At 33.4% G+C, this 16,702-nt stretch overlaps 1 protein-coding gene, 1 long non-coding RNA gene and 1 pseudogene across 3 annotated transcripts; 1 reads left to right on the top strand and 2 right to left on the bottom strand.

Moving 5' to 3' along the window:
- Positions 1 to 1,433: 1,433 nt before the first annotated feature.
- LOC123690386 lies at positions 1,434 to 2,995 on the bottom strand (annotated as a pseudogene).
- Positions 2,996 to 11,738: 8,743 nt separating this feature from the next.
- LOC110997007 lies at positions 11,739 to 14,125 on the top strand. Of its 2 annotated transcripts, XM_045633818.1 has the most exons (6): positions 11,739 to 12,098; positions 12,192 to 12,376; positions 12,455 to 12,529; positions 12,643 to 12,711; positions 12,880 to 12,964; positions 13,513 to 14,125. In XM_045633818.1, exons 2-6 carry the CDS (start codon positions 12,320 to 12,322, stop codon positions 13,815 to 13,817), a joined length of 591 nt encoding a protein of 196 aa, XP_045489774.1. In that variant the 5' UTR covers positions 11,739 to 12,098; positions 12,192 to 12,319; the 3' UTR covers positions 13,818 to 14,125. The 2 variants fall into 2 exon arrangements, with proteins under 2 accessions (XP_045489774.1, XP_045489775.1); XM_045633819.1 differs by having other exon boundaries at positions 11,739 to 12,376.
- A 95-nt stretch (positions 14,126 to 14,220) lies between these two features.
- On the bottom strand, positions 14,221 to 15,955 carry LOC110997001. The gene is made up of 4 exons (XR_006751053.1): positions 15,695 to 15,955; positions 15,028 to 15,165; positions 14,814 to 14,955; positions 14,221 to 14,691 (listed from the first exon to the last, which is right to left on the bottom strand). It is a non-coding gene; the product is annotated as an uncharacterized LOC110997001 (long non-coding RNA).
- Between the last annotated feature and the right edge of the window lie 747 nt (positions 15,956 to 16,702).

Genomic DNA, 16,702 nt, shown 5'->3' with positions numbered 1-16,702 from the left:
TTTTTGTTCCACGGCTTCCACGACATCAGTAGCGTCAGTAGTACTATCAGCATTATTATCAATGACTATGACGACAGGGGTCAAGTGCAATCTTGTCTTCATAATGTAATTTTTTTATTATATCAATCAATACAAATAAATAATCTGTTAAAATATTGGGGCAACTTTCAGCATGGGATTAATCAGAAAATCTAAAAAAATATTTAAACCTTATCAAAAATATGAAGCAGCTGACATTTTATTCGACATTTCAATATTGATCTGAAACCAGAGCAAGTATGACATATGACATCCTCTTGGTGTGAGATCCTGTAAAATATCTTCAGTTGTGAAAGGCATTTCTGGTTGAGACTCCAACACATCACGGGAGTTGACTGAATTTTCTAGTTCCTGTTCAGTGACGCCGTCATACAATTTACTAGGTCCTTCATCGTCATCAAATTCAGGTGGAAATAACTCCCTTTGGTTTTGGTAAATGATATCTGCTCCAACTCTAGCAGCTGGGTGGTTGGTAGTATACTTGTGGCTTCATGAGAAACCGGTGCTAAAGCTTCTTCAGAATATTTCAAACTATCTTCAAAATCTCAAGATGATGAAACAGGAGTACAATCTTCGTCATTAAAATGTTGACTGTCAGTGGAAGTCACAGAAAACAAAGGTTCTACTAATAGTGGAGCAGATATGGAGATATCAGCAGTAAAATTAGGCGAATCTAGAATTGGGGTCCGTGGAGGACCCGCAACATTCATGTTGATATCTTTGTCTTTGAGTAAATTACAGCTTGGCGACTCTTTGTCTTTACCAGTAGTACAACCATCATTTTCTGATGTTTCATCAAAAATATGATGTAACAAAGCTCTAAATTCAGGCGTTTCAAGAAGTTAATATTATTTATTAATATACTTAATTATTTACTGTGGTTCTGTAGCTAGTAATGAACAAAATAGGTTTGTATGAGCTGCTGTCTGTACTCTTGTTCATTGGGCGTTTCCGGGAAAGCTAGATGCTCTTGTATCGGAAGGTGAAGTGTGAAATTTCCATTGTCTTTTGGCAGATATTCCCTCTTTTCTATGCATATATTATGCGATATTGCAGTGCTAACAATTAATTAATATTATTTATTAATATACTTAATTATTTACTGTGGTTCTGTAGCTAGTAATGAAGCAAAATAGGTTTGTATGAGCTGCTGTCCGTACTCTTGTTCATTGGCCGTTTCCGGGAAAGCCAGATGCTCTTGTATCGGAAGGTGAAGTGTGAAATTTCCATTGTCTTTTGGCAGATATTCCCTCTTTTCTATGCATATATTATGCGATATTGCAGTGCTAACAATTAATTAATATTATTTATTAATATACTTAATTATTTACTGTGGTTCTGTAGCTAGTAATGAAGCAAAATAGGTTTGTATGAACTGCTGTCTGTACTCATGTTCATTGGGCGTTTCTGGGAAAGCTAGATGCTCTTGTATCGAAAGGTGAAGTGTGGAATTTCCATTGTCTTTTGGCAGATATTGCAGCGCTAACAATGATAGGCTGGACATTTTTTAAAGCCACTCTTGATTGTGAGCCTATGCAGGAAAACCGTCTACACTCCAAATGGTCTCTCCACCACATTTCTGGTTCTAATTTGGTTTTTGTTATACAGTTTTTCAGCTGCTGTTAGGGGATCACCCAATGGTGTTGATAGATATTTTTTAAGGGATATTCGCGATCTCCCAAAAGACATCACTTATCTAGCTGATCCATGATAACTTTCACCCTCCTATTGTTAAATATGGTGCTGTCATGCACTGAGCCCGGCCACCTTGTGACTAAATCCCTTCTTCGTAGTTCGGCATCAACGATTGCCTGGGTGTTTATGGAGAAGGTAACCTGCCTATTTCTAAAGTGCTCTCCATTATCACCCCCTGAAACAAAACCAACATCTAGCTTATTGAATAGTTGCCTGTTTGTCTTTTTAGCCGGTCTCTTTCCTCCTGAGCCTCCAAGCAAAGAGAGAAACTATTATCTCAGCTTTAAGGAAAGTATTTCTATTAATGACCTTCAAAGTCTCAATTTCGTTGACATTCCTTTCGACAATTAATAGTTCTCACTGCTCCTTATACTTTTTGAGTTCTTGGAGCGCGAGTTGGAGTTGCCTTTCCAACTGGCGACTCTTGGCACTGCGAGTAGTCATTATTTATGATTTAAATTACAGAACTTGACTAAGAATCAAAGATTGATAAAGTTAGAATAGGTGGCGAGATTATTTGTATTGCAATAGATACTCGTTTATTTAATTTACTTATTTTACACTATTTATTCGTAGGAATTGAAAAAGAAATACAATTTATCGAATTTGGATGACAACGATTCGTATTAAGTACGTTATCCGGTACACAGTTGTCACTGACACAGTTTAACACACTTTAAAATCACTATATCACTTTAATACTTTGCAACTACATACTTAAAACACAAACTCATGTATAAGTAAGAGATAGATAACAAGTAATAATAACAGGAAACACTTGAAGAAGTAGTGTATTGACGTAAGGGCACCGTTAAAAAAAAAGAAAATAAATTTATGCATGAGAATTTGATTACCAGGACTGAGGATGCGAAAATGAGTGCAGTCAATTGCACCAACGACACTAGGAAACTCAGCAATTTTATAAAAATTTCCCACAATTTTTTGAAGCTCTTCTGCATTACGTGGCATTTCAATAAAATATTTTAGCTTTATGCAAATTGTTTTGGGGACACTGGATGATTTTAGACGCAGAGCATTTAGGCACTCCCAATAGATCTGCAGAGCATTGTTGCATAGTTCCTGTGGCGTAGAACCGCAATGTAAGCAGCATTTGCTCAAGGGGTTTTCAATTCCTGGAATATAAACTCATTTAAGAAATTTTGTATTTTTTGTATTTCAAGTACCTAGAAGCAAAAAAGACAAGAATGAAGGTATTATTAGGTACTATGTACATACCTGAGGGTGGGCGTTTTAAGAACATTCCCAATTTCAGGGACAATCCAGAGCACTGTTTCCTTCGATAGACGGTAATCGTGACAAAAATCTACATCATCCCAGGTTTCTAGCGGTAAATGGCATTTCCTAAATATTTTTGGTGTTCTCATTTACACATATTCTAATATAATACAATCGTCTTCTCAAGAATTATCGACATCAAAGTATCTATGTTTAAATTCATCACTAGATAGTAGATAATAAACGTATTTGTCACAACTTGATTTCTGTGACAAACAGTTGTTACTATATGAATAACCAGCGGCCATCTTGTTTAACCCTCCTATACTGAGTAAACTTTTTTGACTAATGGTTAGATATTTGACCATGAGTTACTCTAACCACGGATCAAAAAACGCATTTTGCTGATTTTTGACTAATAGTTACGATATTTAACCTAAATAATTTAGTTGAGTTAACTATGGATCAAAAAACTGGCCCTTATTCTTCCGAATCCACGTCACGATGCAAAACGTGGAGTTTTTGACAGTGCTTAACGCTTTGTTCATCCGACTGTATTCTTATGTTTTTATTTTTAACTCGTTGTTTAGCTGAGAGCACATCGTGTACAGTGGGAATCACCATTTTATTACGCGTTTTAGTGTTTATTGTTTTGTGTTTTTATATTATTTTGCCCAAAGATATCGACTGGATTTTTACGTCGATGTCTGCTCAACAGACTGTATTTGACGCCACTCATCGTTAATAATTTGATATTGATCGCTCGATACGATACGAGGCAAAGCTTTCATTAATGGCAGCAAACTCGTCGTTCTTAACATCGCATTCGGTGGATTATTTTTATATTCGTCACAAGTTTTAAAACTGAATGCGAAAAATTGATTTTTTTTTACTTTACAGTCTTTCATGATAGAGGTCGCGGCGAAATCAGATTTTACCTTTTCATTGTTCCGAATCTCAACGTGATCGACCATTTTTCGAACTTCGACGCCAAGGACTATTTTCTGGACGTTAAATCTTCTCCGGATATATTTCTTCCCTGGAATTCTATTACTGAAGGTTGGCCGTGAATTTCTTAAAGCGTGTCTTGTCCTGCGCCAGATGCACTTCTAAAGTATCTTTTAAATAATCTAATCTAGACGTCTGTTGCGACCTCCCAACTCGATGCGAGAGGCAAGACTTGGGGCTTCGATTCCCCGGTTTTTCCTAGGATGGAAAATTTTGTATGATTGGGTAACACATAGGTAAGTAACTATCGTTAAGAAATGTGTAACTTACATCATTTCGACGATGGTTATACCTTTAGTTATAGATTTCTGGATGCGCCGTGTGAGGTCCGATGTCCTCGGTTCTTATGAATTGTTGATTAAACTTAAAAGTCTATGAAACAAACAAACAAAAATATCTTTATTAATATAGGTAAACAAGTCTTAAATTACTCCGCGTACTCTACGTAGTTGATCTACGGAGTATATTATTTCGTACGCGCACTGAATCGAGCTATATGCAAATGCTTAAAACATTTGATCAAGGTGAGTAAAAACACAGTAGGTATATTATTTTTCAATTTAACATTTATTTTTCAAATCAAGGACATTACTACAAAAGCATTTTTTTTTTATTTATTTATTTATTGTATAAATAATCTTAATAGTAGAAGTTTGTATGGTGGAAACATAAACTGAACACAGATATTGTCTGTAACTGGACTGATAATTAGTAAATTAAATAGAATATTATTTGTTGGTCGGCTTGAAAATCAAAAAATCTTTCATTAAATTGGCACTCCCTTCTAGTATAGACGGGGAAATAGTAGACCCTGAATCATTTTTAATGTATTCTTGAAATTCTTCTTGTTGTGAATTTAATTTAGAATTCCCATCAAAGCTGCTGGTTTAAGTTGTCCATCTTCTTTTAATACGGTGTTGCGTGAGAGGGATACCGGTATTAGTTATGAGGGGCAAAGGAAGTGCAATGTATATATAACATATACTTTCTATACCAGCATGTCTATTTTTAAATAAGATATTGTACCACAAAGAACGGTTCGGAGGCCGTCGATACATAATCTTATACTAAAATAAGTCCTAGAAGAAAGGCACACAATGACGTCAGCCGTAAGGATGGAGAAATTGTTAGTTTGGGAACAAAGAGAGGTTAGACTGATGCTGTACCTTGCTTTACAATAATAGTTCACGAACACGGACAAAACACTTACTATAAAAATCTAAATGGAGGATGTAACTATTGACAAACAGTACAGTATATATATGAAAATGCATCTAACGCTACCCAACTAAGTCTGTAAAACGACTAAAGAAAAATGTGCGGATCGAGTTAGGTAGTGAGCGAAGGCGAAAGGGTTTTTAAAAAAACAAGTTGTAGGTGTTTTCTGCTTAAATAACAAAGCAAGACTGACTTTTATTATTTAAACTTACATCAAGACTTATCTCCTATACTTAACTAAACAAAGGGTTCTATCTTAATCATGATGGCTTCCTGACAAATACCAGGAAGTAATGTGTACAGTAACCGTATTACCTAATTATTCTAAGTAACAAAGGTGGTCCTTATGTAGTGACCTTGTTATGAGGACATAACTCCTCCCCCCTTAAGATGGGGGCGTAATGATGGCTGCGACCGAAGCTGGACTTCTTCAGGTTCAGGTTGGTGTTGAGCCGTGATTATCGCCGATCTAGGTTTCCACCAGAACTTGTAAACTGCTGTTCCAATTCCAGTGAGGAGTACTAAGGCATACATCGTTATAGATGGCCAGCTAGGTATTGTAGGTATGGTTATTATGTCTTCTTCCGGGATGTTGATTTCTTCCGAATTTTTTATAGCATCCTTTAGGTTGTCTAGTTTTAATTTAATTGGTGCCACGTATGGTGTTTGGTATGCTCGGGGTAATGGTATGGTTTCTCTAAGGTTGATGTATCTCTGATGAGTTGCTAAGATTCTGTCTTGAATCTGAATTTTGCAGTTACTGTCGGTTGTTATTAGGAAAACACCTTTATTTCGTTGGTATTGAATATCCTTGTTGCAGATGGTTTTTATAACTTCTTCTTGTTTCATTATTACTATCCAGCTGTTATCTTTGATTTGTTGAATGATGTTATTTTCGTAACTTGCTGTTGCATAAGTGCAGTTATGCGGCTCCTGATGTTGTATTAGTTGAGCTATGCAATCGTTGGAGTGAAATAAGGTTTCCCATTCAAGATGCTTGCAGATTACTTCGTTTTCTGTTATTCTGCTACAGGGTTCGTGGGGGTATGCAAACTCGTTATTTCCCAAGATAAGGTAAGGATTTTTGGGTATGAGGATAGTGTTGTTATTATCAGTGATAGAATATAGGTGTAGGAGGTTATATGACTGTTCCGCCACTATAGGTCCAGAATAAAGTTTAGTGTTTCGTTAGTGCTATAGGCTTTTACTTTGATGGCTTTTTCCCACAAATGAATATTGTTAATATTTTGGGTCGAACACTTAATTACCGTTAATTTACGAAACATCGATTATACTAGGGTGCATTTTTTCTAAGTGCGAGAATGTTATGGCATTTTCTAGGGTTTCTAGTCTATCGTAAAGTTGCTGAAGTGAGCTTTCAATTTGATTGAATATAGTTACTGTTAAGAAATTGGTTTCGAATTCCTTTGTGCAGAGTATCTATCTATTGACCTGTAGATTTTCTTTTGATTACTTTTAATTATGTTTAGATTATTTTCGTAATCTTTCATGAAATTTTGCATTATATTTGTGCTCTTGCGCTGATTTACTTTATTGTTATTTATTGACGATTTTATTAGTCTTATTTCGTTATCGTTTGATAGCATCATCTTGGTCAAGGTTTCCTGTGATAGATTTTATAACTGAACCTAATCCGTTTATTAAGCCACGTCTCTGGCGGTAACTTGACTTGAAACCTAATTTATTAAATCCTAAATAAAGTAACTTATTTTCTATGTTGTCTATAAGGTAATCTATTTGTTTAAAAATATTGTTTTAGTCTACTGAACTATTTTGTTTCAACTTTAGTGTATAATAATTGCTATATATCTCTAATTTTTGTTGTATTATAAATGACTGCTAAGTGATAGGTGTCGATCTGATATTGAGCTATTAATAATAATAAAAAAATAATTAAATAAAAAGTTTCTTTATTTGACCCAAAAACAAATACTACATTACATATATTACAACATTCATTGTGGTCAACCTTATATATAATATACATCTATGAGTATTAGCGTTTAAACTAGGCCTAGCCTGTACCTTAAACGCTAGTTTCTTCCAGTGTCATCAAGAAATTGGTTATTTAACCAAATGGAGGTGGAATCAAATTGAAATTGTTGTAGTTAGTTAGATTGGTGTAAGTGTGAAATTCGACAAAATATTTTTATTTTAAATCTTGTGAATGAGTGAACTTGGATATGAGATGAAGTTAGTATCGTTGTTTAGTATGGAAACTAATATTTATTATAAAGATTGTATTTTTATATTAAATTTACAACAATATATTATTATGAGGTCTGAAGTAAGAAATTGAAAAAAAAAAATTAAAAACCTAATTTTATTACTTTATATTAAGAAACAATAGGTTTATAATTGCTTCTGTTAATACCAGAATACCATTATGGTTATCTATTGGCTGTATGGTTGCTGTTGTTGTGGCGAGTTGGAGAGATGCGAGGCAGGCGATGGCGTTCCTGAAACATTTTCCGGGCGCCTTTATAAGAGCCAGTCCACAAGGCCATATTACCAATTTACGATGCCAAAAATATAATGTAACTTTTTTACGATCTAACTATGTTTAGGTCTAATTATGGTTAATAATAACTATTAGAAGGTATCATAGTTATTATAAAATTATATAGTTATAGGTAAGTATAGTTTTGAGATGATAATATTAATAAAAAAGTCAGTGCAAAATCTTTATTTTTTGTTCTTAATACAAATCAAATATCCCTAAATTATATTCTATGCTACATACTAATCTTGATCGTCCACATCATCATCGGAGTCTTCACTGTCTTTATCATCCATTTCTTTGCTATATAGATATGTAGGGGTTCGTAGCATTCCTACAACAAAGTCATTAAATTTTTCTCCTCGTTTCTTGGGTTTTGGCCTGTGAATAGTCACAACAGGATCCGAACATATAAGCATCCAGTGGAGAATTTCCGTATTAGTAAATATTCTGGACATTTTCAGGGAGTGATATTGTCGCATTTTTTTGTAATTTTTATGACTCTTTATTTTTATATTTTTTTTATGACTGATTATTGGATGCCATGTGTTTGATAATTTTAGGCCGTCGGATTTAGTTCCTTCATTTATTTAGTTATTTGGAAACAAAACAGATACATCTTTACAATAAAAATAAAGTTAAAAATAAACACATTGGATGTATCCAAAATAGGTTTCACTAAATTGAGAGTGATGTAATTAATTCTCTAGATTAAAGGAAACATATTTAAAAATAAAAATATGTATTATGTAAAAAACAATATTATGTTAATTTACATCATCATCTCCCAGCGGAGTCTGCCTATTCTTATTTAAACACAGTCTGTTGGTTTGTCTATGTCAAATAAAAAAAAATACGTTTATTTTGGAACATAAGATCATCATGGTATCACTTATTCCAAGTCATTAAATTCGAGCCTGTTGGCATCCCTACTCATCGGCAAAGAAGACAGAATGATATAGAAGTGATTTCATTATCCACTTGCATAATTTCAACCGGCCCAGCTGCCGATGTACCCCCATTTATTCTTTTACGTTCCCGGCACTGTTTGACTCGGCCATACGGTTTTGGTACCATTAGATTCTTCTTAGAAGCCGTTTCCAAAAATGTTTATATAATTATATTGTTACTATAACGTATAACATTCAGTGTCACCATTTTGCACTAAGGTTCTATATACAATCGATAGCTTTTGTTCATTTCTACACAAATTTACTAGCACCATATCATTATTCAGTGAGTTAATGTGAAATGGAAGTCTTCTAATCTCATCCCCCTGAACTTGTAATATACATATACGAAACAGTACTCTCCACACACCGCGATATATAATCCTGAACCGTAACGCTATTGTACCTCCACATGCAAGAATTTCTCCTAAAAACCCTTCTATTGCTTCAATAGGTTTACGTCCAAATGTATCAAAGTATTCACCAACTCTTTCGAGGCTTATATGATTAGTCACCCAATGAGGCTGTGATCAGGGTCAAGATTGCATATGATAAGTACTGGCACCTGAGCATAAATCGGCAATCGATTTGGAGGATATTCGTTGCTCTGGAGGCTGGGATGTATCCTACGAAGACTCATTTGCATTTCTTCAGTCGCACAAATAAAAAAGGACTTATTCTAACCTTTTACTAGGAATAGTTATGATTAGAATAAGCTAAGAATAAGGACATAATAATTTCGTACAAATAAACTCGTCATTACGTTGGTGTATTCCTTCGTTATGCCATATGCACAAGCCGGCAACGTCGCATTTCATAGATAATCTTATGAAAAGAACAGAAACTTGTCTATGTTAACTGTGTTTCTGTCAGTTTGACGGTTACATTTGTGTTAATTTTAAACCGTTTTGTTTTTATTATCATATTCATAACCAGTTTCATACGACATTGCAATGATTAGTAATAAAAGAGAACGCTGTATTAATTGGGAGAAAGAAGAAAAGTTATGTAGAATTGTGAATTCTGAGTAAAACTGAAACAGGATGAACGGTTATTCAATGCTTTTGTTTATTGCTTTTCTTACAGCAACTTTTTAGAAATATTATACGACCTTATCTATCAATGTTGTTCTAAATCCCGACAATAAACACCTAAATCTGTTTTTCCATACACGAAAACATCTCTATGCTATTACGAGTTCTGATATGGGCATAATTGTATGATTCTTCTTTATGAGTGGTTGGAGTATTGGTGTTCATAAATAAGGAGTGCTAGCATAGCCAGAGTCTCCTATAGTAGCCTCCATGTAGCCTGCCATGAAATTGTTCCCGCTCGAACAAGTTTTTGCTCGAACAATTGGCTTTCATTGAAAATCCGTGAGTCAATGATATTCATAATCTTTGTTGCATCGCACACAACTTGAACATTTAAGGAACTGTATCCTTTCCGATTTATATAATATTGACCACTAGGTCCTTGTACTTTGGTTATTCTAATATGAGTACAGTCAATTGCACCTATTACATTTCGACACCAACAATTTAGACTACCTACGCTAACTTGAAAAAGCCAACTTTACTTAGTAGAGCGTAAATTTATGAAAATTTTTAATAACTGAAAAATAAAGATAATTATTTTATTTTTTGTTTGATGTGTAGATTGTTGATATTTTTTTGTTTTTTATCTCCAGACGTTATTGCCAAATCCAAATGTCCTCAGTCGATTGCCTCCATTCTACTTGGTCTCTTACGTTTATATTACGATTCACTGCAAATAGGACCCCCTCCGCCATTGGTCTGTCTACTTTTATCATAATCTTTGTCACACCTCAAGACCACGCATCTATTGGCAAATATTTCGTTTTTATAAATGCCATAAATACCATGTTTCCGTAAAAGATAGTGTCCGGGAGATGAAATGGCTTATGTACAAAATTTGCAGCAATCAAACAACCTGGACTGATTAAATGTTGTATTATAAAAATATTATGGGAATAAATAACTATTATGCGATTCGCACGCCGTGCGCCGGTTCTTCAACTGCTAGCTGGAACATGCCGCCCCACTACCGCCGGTGCAGATAACGACGCGTGCTCGTGAACAGAAAGTATGTCATAAGAGTTTAGCAAAATACTACTCAGAAGATCGCTTCACTTGGTACGCAATCCACGTTTTGATGTCACATAGTTCTAGTAGTAGTGAAATCCAGCATGGTGGTATAGTGTTTGAATCAAAACTTTTAATTTTTTTTTAATTGTTCGCTGTTTTCCTTTACACCGTAGTTTTTTATAAAAATACGATTTCTTGCAGTAATTAACGCCATACATTTTTGCCGTAATTTCTTGAACAATATCCATTTTTTCATTAATGAAAATATCAGCTTCATCAGTTAGTGATTTAAAAATGGTTTGGTACGTCTCGTTCTTGGAATTTTTTTTAAATGGTCTCACTTTTCCTTTATTATAAAATGCAGCAGTATAATCAGACCCTGTGAATGCGTGGAAAGCAGGTAGACTTTTACACAATTTTGGTCCCAACTTTAGTGCTAAGTCGATGCAGTTAATGCAATCAAGGTGTTGGTTTGGTTGTTTCTTATTCGCTGATTATTATTATTGCTGCATCTTTTTCTGTCCCATGAGATACTCAGCTCGGATTTTGTCAGCCTGCCTGTCGATTCTGTTAAACCGTGATTTCAAATCGCAACTCATTTCACAAACCGCGCTCCCTTCGTCACTTACTTCACTTTTGGAATCTCACGGTATTCTGTTAAGCAATTTCATTTTTCGTTTTTGTGAGTGAAGGGAGTTGGTTAATGACTTACTAAGTGAGTTGTTGTCTATGAATATCGTGACAATTAACCCATTTTATTTATAAAAAGAGTTAATTGTCAAAATTTAAAATTCTTAACTGTTCAATATTTGGTAAACAAATAACGAATATTTCATATTTGTTTTGTTGAAATTAAAGATTAATTAAGGTTAACTAAAAGAAAGATAATTCTCTGAGTTTTTAAGAGAGAAGCAAAAATCCTGTTTCCCATATATGGTGGTTGTGTGTGTGGTGGTGTTTAATTTAAAGTGTAAGTGTTTTAAGTGCAAATAGTTAAGTGTAAGTTTCATCTTACATTATATTACGTAGCGTTTGGGTTTGGTTTACTATTAATTCCACTTATTTGTTTGAATTCTTTCAGGATATTTATAATTAGGTAATTTAGTGTATAATTGTAGTTTAAGTATGGAAAGAAGAACCCATCCTTCGCAAAATCAGCTCGAAATTTTATTGAAATTTTTAGAAGATCAACCTAGTTTAGCAAAATGTTTTTCAAAACTAGCCTCAGTTCGAGAGCATGCACACGCCGAGTGGTCCAAATTAACTTTAAAACTAAATAGTGAAGGGAGTGGCTGTGTTAAATCTCCGAAAAGATGGTTAAAGGTATGTTAAAAATTCATTAAATTTTGTAGGTCTGGTAAATACCATTAAATTGAAATATAGGCATGTAATATTTTCCCTATTTTCTGCTTATAGTATTGCAGTGATAAAAAGAGTGCAGTTAAAAAAAAGCTGCCATAAGGAATAGAGAAAGGCGTCAAACTGGTGGTGGTATAGCAGAGATAGTGCACTTAACTGAATGGGAAGAGCGGATTATTTCTTTAATGGGGGGTGAAAGATTTTATAATGGAGATTCTTCGCTTCGAGTTCATCCATTTTCTGTAAGAAAACCTACATCCTAAAATGCTTATGACTAAAATATTTTATTGAATGTCCTCATTGATATATATTTCTCACAGGACCCAACCAATAGTTCCTCAGGCAGTATTAGAATTTTTACACAACCGCATAGTATTGCACAAGAATATTTAATTGTAAGTAGAAAATAATAAAGTGTGTATGAATTTAATGTAATCATCTCATATATCTATTTGAGTTTTGTGATTTATTTAAAATAATAGTACCTATATCATATATTTTCTTTTAGGAACCAAGTACAACACCTAACATTAACCCAGATATTTGGGAAAACCCGACAATTGCTGAAAATAATAATGTGAGTTACTATGTATTCCTTCTAAAAATTGATAGTCTTGGAAATATATTAAAAAAAATTCATTTACCTCTGATGTTTTATAATTAAGAATGACATAGAGTTTGTCATCAATATGAATGTTTAGATAATTGTTATATTATTAACAAATCTTTGAATAATAAATTTTAGGATAACACACAACATTCATTAGTCAACTCAGTTGCTGGAAGTTCTGACTTTCCAGAACAACGCCAACCAACTTCTCGGGGCTCAAGTAAGATGAATATTTTTTTTTGGATATTGTACTTAATACTTGATGTCCCCATTTCACATCTTAATATATATATTTCTTGTGTGCGTGTGTATGTGACTGAACTCCTCCTAAACGACTGGACCAATTTTGATGAAATTTTTTGTGTGTGTTCGTGGAGATTCGAGAATGGTTTAGATTCACAATTTTGTCCGCTGGACAATGTTTTTTTTAATTAATTAGTGGTTGTTGATTTTGGAATGTTTTACATTGGATCCGACAGACGGCGCTACCATCGCACTGTCAAATTTTAAATAATATTCGAATTTTAATTTTAGTCTGTCCCGACAGTTAGTGCTGCGATCAAATTAAACAAAAGTTTTGTTATCATTGTGTTATTGTAGACCATGTGCTGGATCGTTAGATATTGTCATAACATTTGAATTATAATTTTCATCAAAATGGTCCAGAATGTTTTAGCTTATTAAAAACAGTTTGAAATTTTCAAATTAAAGACGTATAGACAGGACAACGTCTGTCGGATCCGCTAGTAATGTATAATTATGTAACAGCCCCTAGTCGGCTTCGTTGTCGCGGCAGCGAATATGGCGAGTCTCGAGTAAGAAGGCGTTTAAGGTTACAGCCATCACATCCCAGTCAACGCCGCAACTATCTGCATAGCACCACCGAAAAATTTTTAAGAATAGAGGAACAGCGGTTGAACCTCGATACAAAGATTTTAGATCTTCTTAACCAAAAATCAATAAGGGATACCGTTTTAATAGAAACTATTACTAATAACCAGGAGGCCATAATCAAAGGCCAGAATGCTATTGTTGAAGCCCTCAAAACAATTGCAATGGCAATTAATAAATAGTCAAAATTAATAATTAAGTAATGATTAAAAAAATTAACAAGTAATTAAGTACAACAAACTTTTGTTGTGCACACAATAAATAATGAATAAAAAAATAAACATTTAAATTACAAATTCTAATTTTTTTTTTTAATAATACAAGCAAAACAGTGTGTATCGGACACAGATACTGATTACTTGTATATGTAAATACACATTTATTTCTTGTAACTCTGGGATTACACACAAGTGATTTTTCTTTATAAAAACTATATAATAGTTTGTTTGTGAATTAAAAAGAAAACTCTAGAATATTTATATAGAAATATATTTTGATACAAACACACAATAAGAAAATTGAAAATTATCTTTGTGATTACCTTCTAAAAAATTGTGTAATTGTTAACAAATACGAATATTGTAAATAAAAATATAAAAACTGATATAAAAAATATATAAGCAAAGTTATTGTTTTATTAAATTGGTCTTGAGTTGTGCCAGATTGTTCTTATTAAGCGAGCTCTTGCAAGTCTACCCAACTCTAACTCCTCATTATTACCATCTCTTTGATATTGATATTGTCCCTGAAGCATGATCTCTGTAAGTTCTTCAGTCGATAATTCAGGAGCTATCAGCCCTGCACGATTACAAATATTGTGTAGTACACAACAGGCTATGGTAATTTTCCCAACAGTATTAGGGCTGTAATGTAATACTCGATGAACTAACGGGCAGCGAAATCGTCCTTTTAATATACCTATTAATATACCTATTAGCCTTTCTACAGAGTTACGTGCAGTAGCATGTACTTTATTGTATGTTGCTTCAGGGGATCCATTTGCAACATTAGGCACTGGAACCATCATATATGCTCGTTGACAATAAGCACTATCACCTGTAATAAAGAATATGAAAAAAATAATTGAGTTAAAGCAGGTTGTTATAATTAAATTCAAAAAGTATGATCATGTTTAATATAATATAATAGGGAATTTAAAATATGGGATTATAACATACCAAGCAAAAATACAGTTTCATTAGAATCATTCAATGCTTCTAAATGTTCTTTTATAACACAGTTGTTAAATATAAAACTGTCATGAAAAGAACCTCCATATGATGCATCCACATGCAAAATGTTAAAATCTGCATCTACTATCTGAAATCAATTTTTTTGTTAACTTTGTTTGCAAAAATAAAAAATATGACTGGTTTTGTTTATTGCAATCACCAATTGAACATTTCTAGCATGATAGCCCTTTCGGCAATAGTATCTTTCTTCATCTTCTTTTGGCCTTATCATTGCTACAAAAGTCCCATCCACACATCCAATGCAACCATTGCATTAATGTTGAACTTCTGGTAAAATCTGAAAATAATCATAATTGTAGTAATAACAAATTTGTGTGGATTTATTAATGCAATAAAAGATGTATAATCTTCAAAATTTCACAATCTGAGTGTAATATACTTCCATCTAATTGAAGCTACTATCTTAAAAATTTTTTACATACATGGAGTGTGCAATTGACACTTGTTTGTTAAGTGAAGTTAATAAGAAAACCTATGGCGGTCATATAAATTGTATGAGATGAGGTATAAGACAAGAATTTATTACATATTAATACAAGGTTCCTTTCTTTGAGCAATTGCCTTTCTTGAGAATTTTGAGGGAATCTAATAAATTTTCTTACAATATCTGGATGAGACAAAGCATCTACCACATCGTGAATGCACCGAGACATTGTAGGTTGGGAGACATAAGAAAAAATATTAGCAGCTATTATTAACCACTCGCAAGAAATGCCAAAGTACACAATATCTAAAAACCAGAGGAAAGAGAGAAAAATAAATATAGTTACAGAATTAATTTCAGTACTTTGAAATGATTAACAAACCTTAGTTCTACTGTTTAAAGTTTTGGTGGTTTTTAGAGTTGATTCTAGGTTTTCTTCCACATCATCTACTAATTGTTTGGTAAGACGAAAGAGGCGAACGTAGTCATCTTCGCGTATAATTAATTGTGTGTTTCATCTTTTCTCTCTGCCTGCGGCTCAATAAGTTATCAAAATCATTTGCTTCTTTCAATAGCGTTAATAATAAAAAGGAATGAGCCATCCGTACAAAAATAACAAAATTAAGTTTATTTTAGAATAGTGATGATATAGTAAGATAATTTATTTTTGTTTAGAAAATGCTTCTTTACTAACTTTATTTAAAATTCTTACCTTAAAATACAAGTAAACCTCCTGTTTTTGTATTATTTATGAAAAAACAACACTCAAAAGTTGCAAACTCGCTTGTGAATCTCAAAATCACCAAGGAAGAAGCAACTTTTAATTTGACGTAAAAATCGAGTTCACTGCCGATTTTAATTCACATGAGATGTCAAATGGTATTATCAGAATGCCAAACACTAAGACTTTTTGAACGTAAGTGATGTGAGTCTTAAATTTTAGTTCCAAATGTAAACAATCTCACTTGAGCGGCGCTTTTGTCGCGGTTGTTGTTTATCAGAATACCAAATTGTAACCTGACACCTTCAGGAGTGATTTGAGAGCGGAATCCGCAGTGAGAATTTGTAACAGAATCGACCGGCTGTTCCCAGCCGGACTAAAATTCAAATTGTCGAAATTCGCGAACCGCACTTAGAACCAACATTTTTGCAGTGAACCTTATATCAACGTGTTTGCAATAAAACAGCGCTCACATTGATATAAAATTTATTGATGTATACCTGTGAACCTTGTTTCCGTCCAGGAAAAAAATAAAGAACCTAACAATTGCACATTCTGCAAGTCTCATACTTTCAGCTGGTATAAGATTTTCTTATTAATCTCATCAGTACAATTTTTAATAAAAAATCATTTTTTAATCAATCATTTAATATAGCCTGTCCAGGAATT

This window comes from Pieris rapae, chromosome 24 (genome assembly GCF_905147795.1).
Source record: "Pieris rapae chromosome 24, ilPieRapa1.1, whole genome shotgun sequence".
Lineage (NCBI taxonomy): Eukaryota > Metazoa > Arthropoda > Insecta > Lepidoptera > Pieridae > Pieris > Pieris rapae.
This window is presented reverse-complemented; position numbering and strand designations above follow the sequence as displayed.

Bases quoted from the DNA above. Each gene is read 5' to 3' on its own strand.
- LOC110997007 (XM_045633818.1), top strand. From the start codon at position 12,320: ATGGGGGGTGAAAGATTTTATAATGGAGATTCTTCGCTTCGAGTTCAT. The intron at 12,377-12,454 runs GTAAGAAAACCT...TATTTCTCACAG, and splicing joins TTCGAGTTCATCCATTTTCT to GACCCAACCAATAGTTCCTC. The intron at 12,965-13,512 runs GTAAGATGAATA...ATTATGTAACAG, and splicing joins ACCAACTTCTCGGGGCTCAA to CCCCTAGTCGGCTTCGTTGT.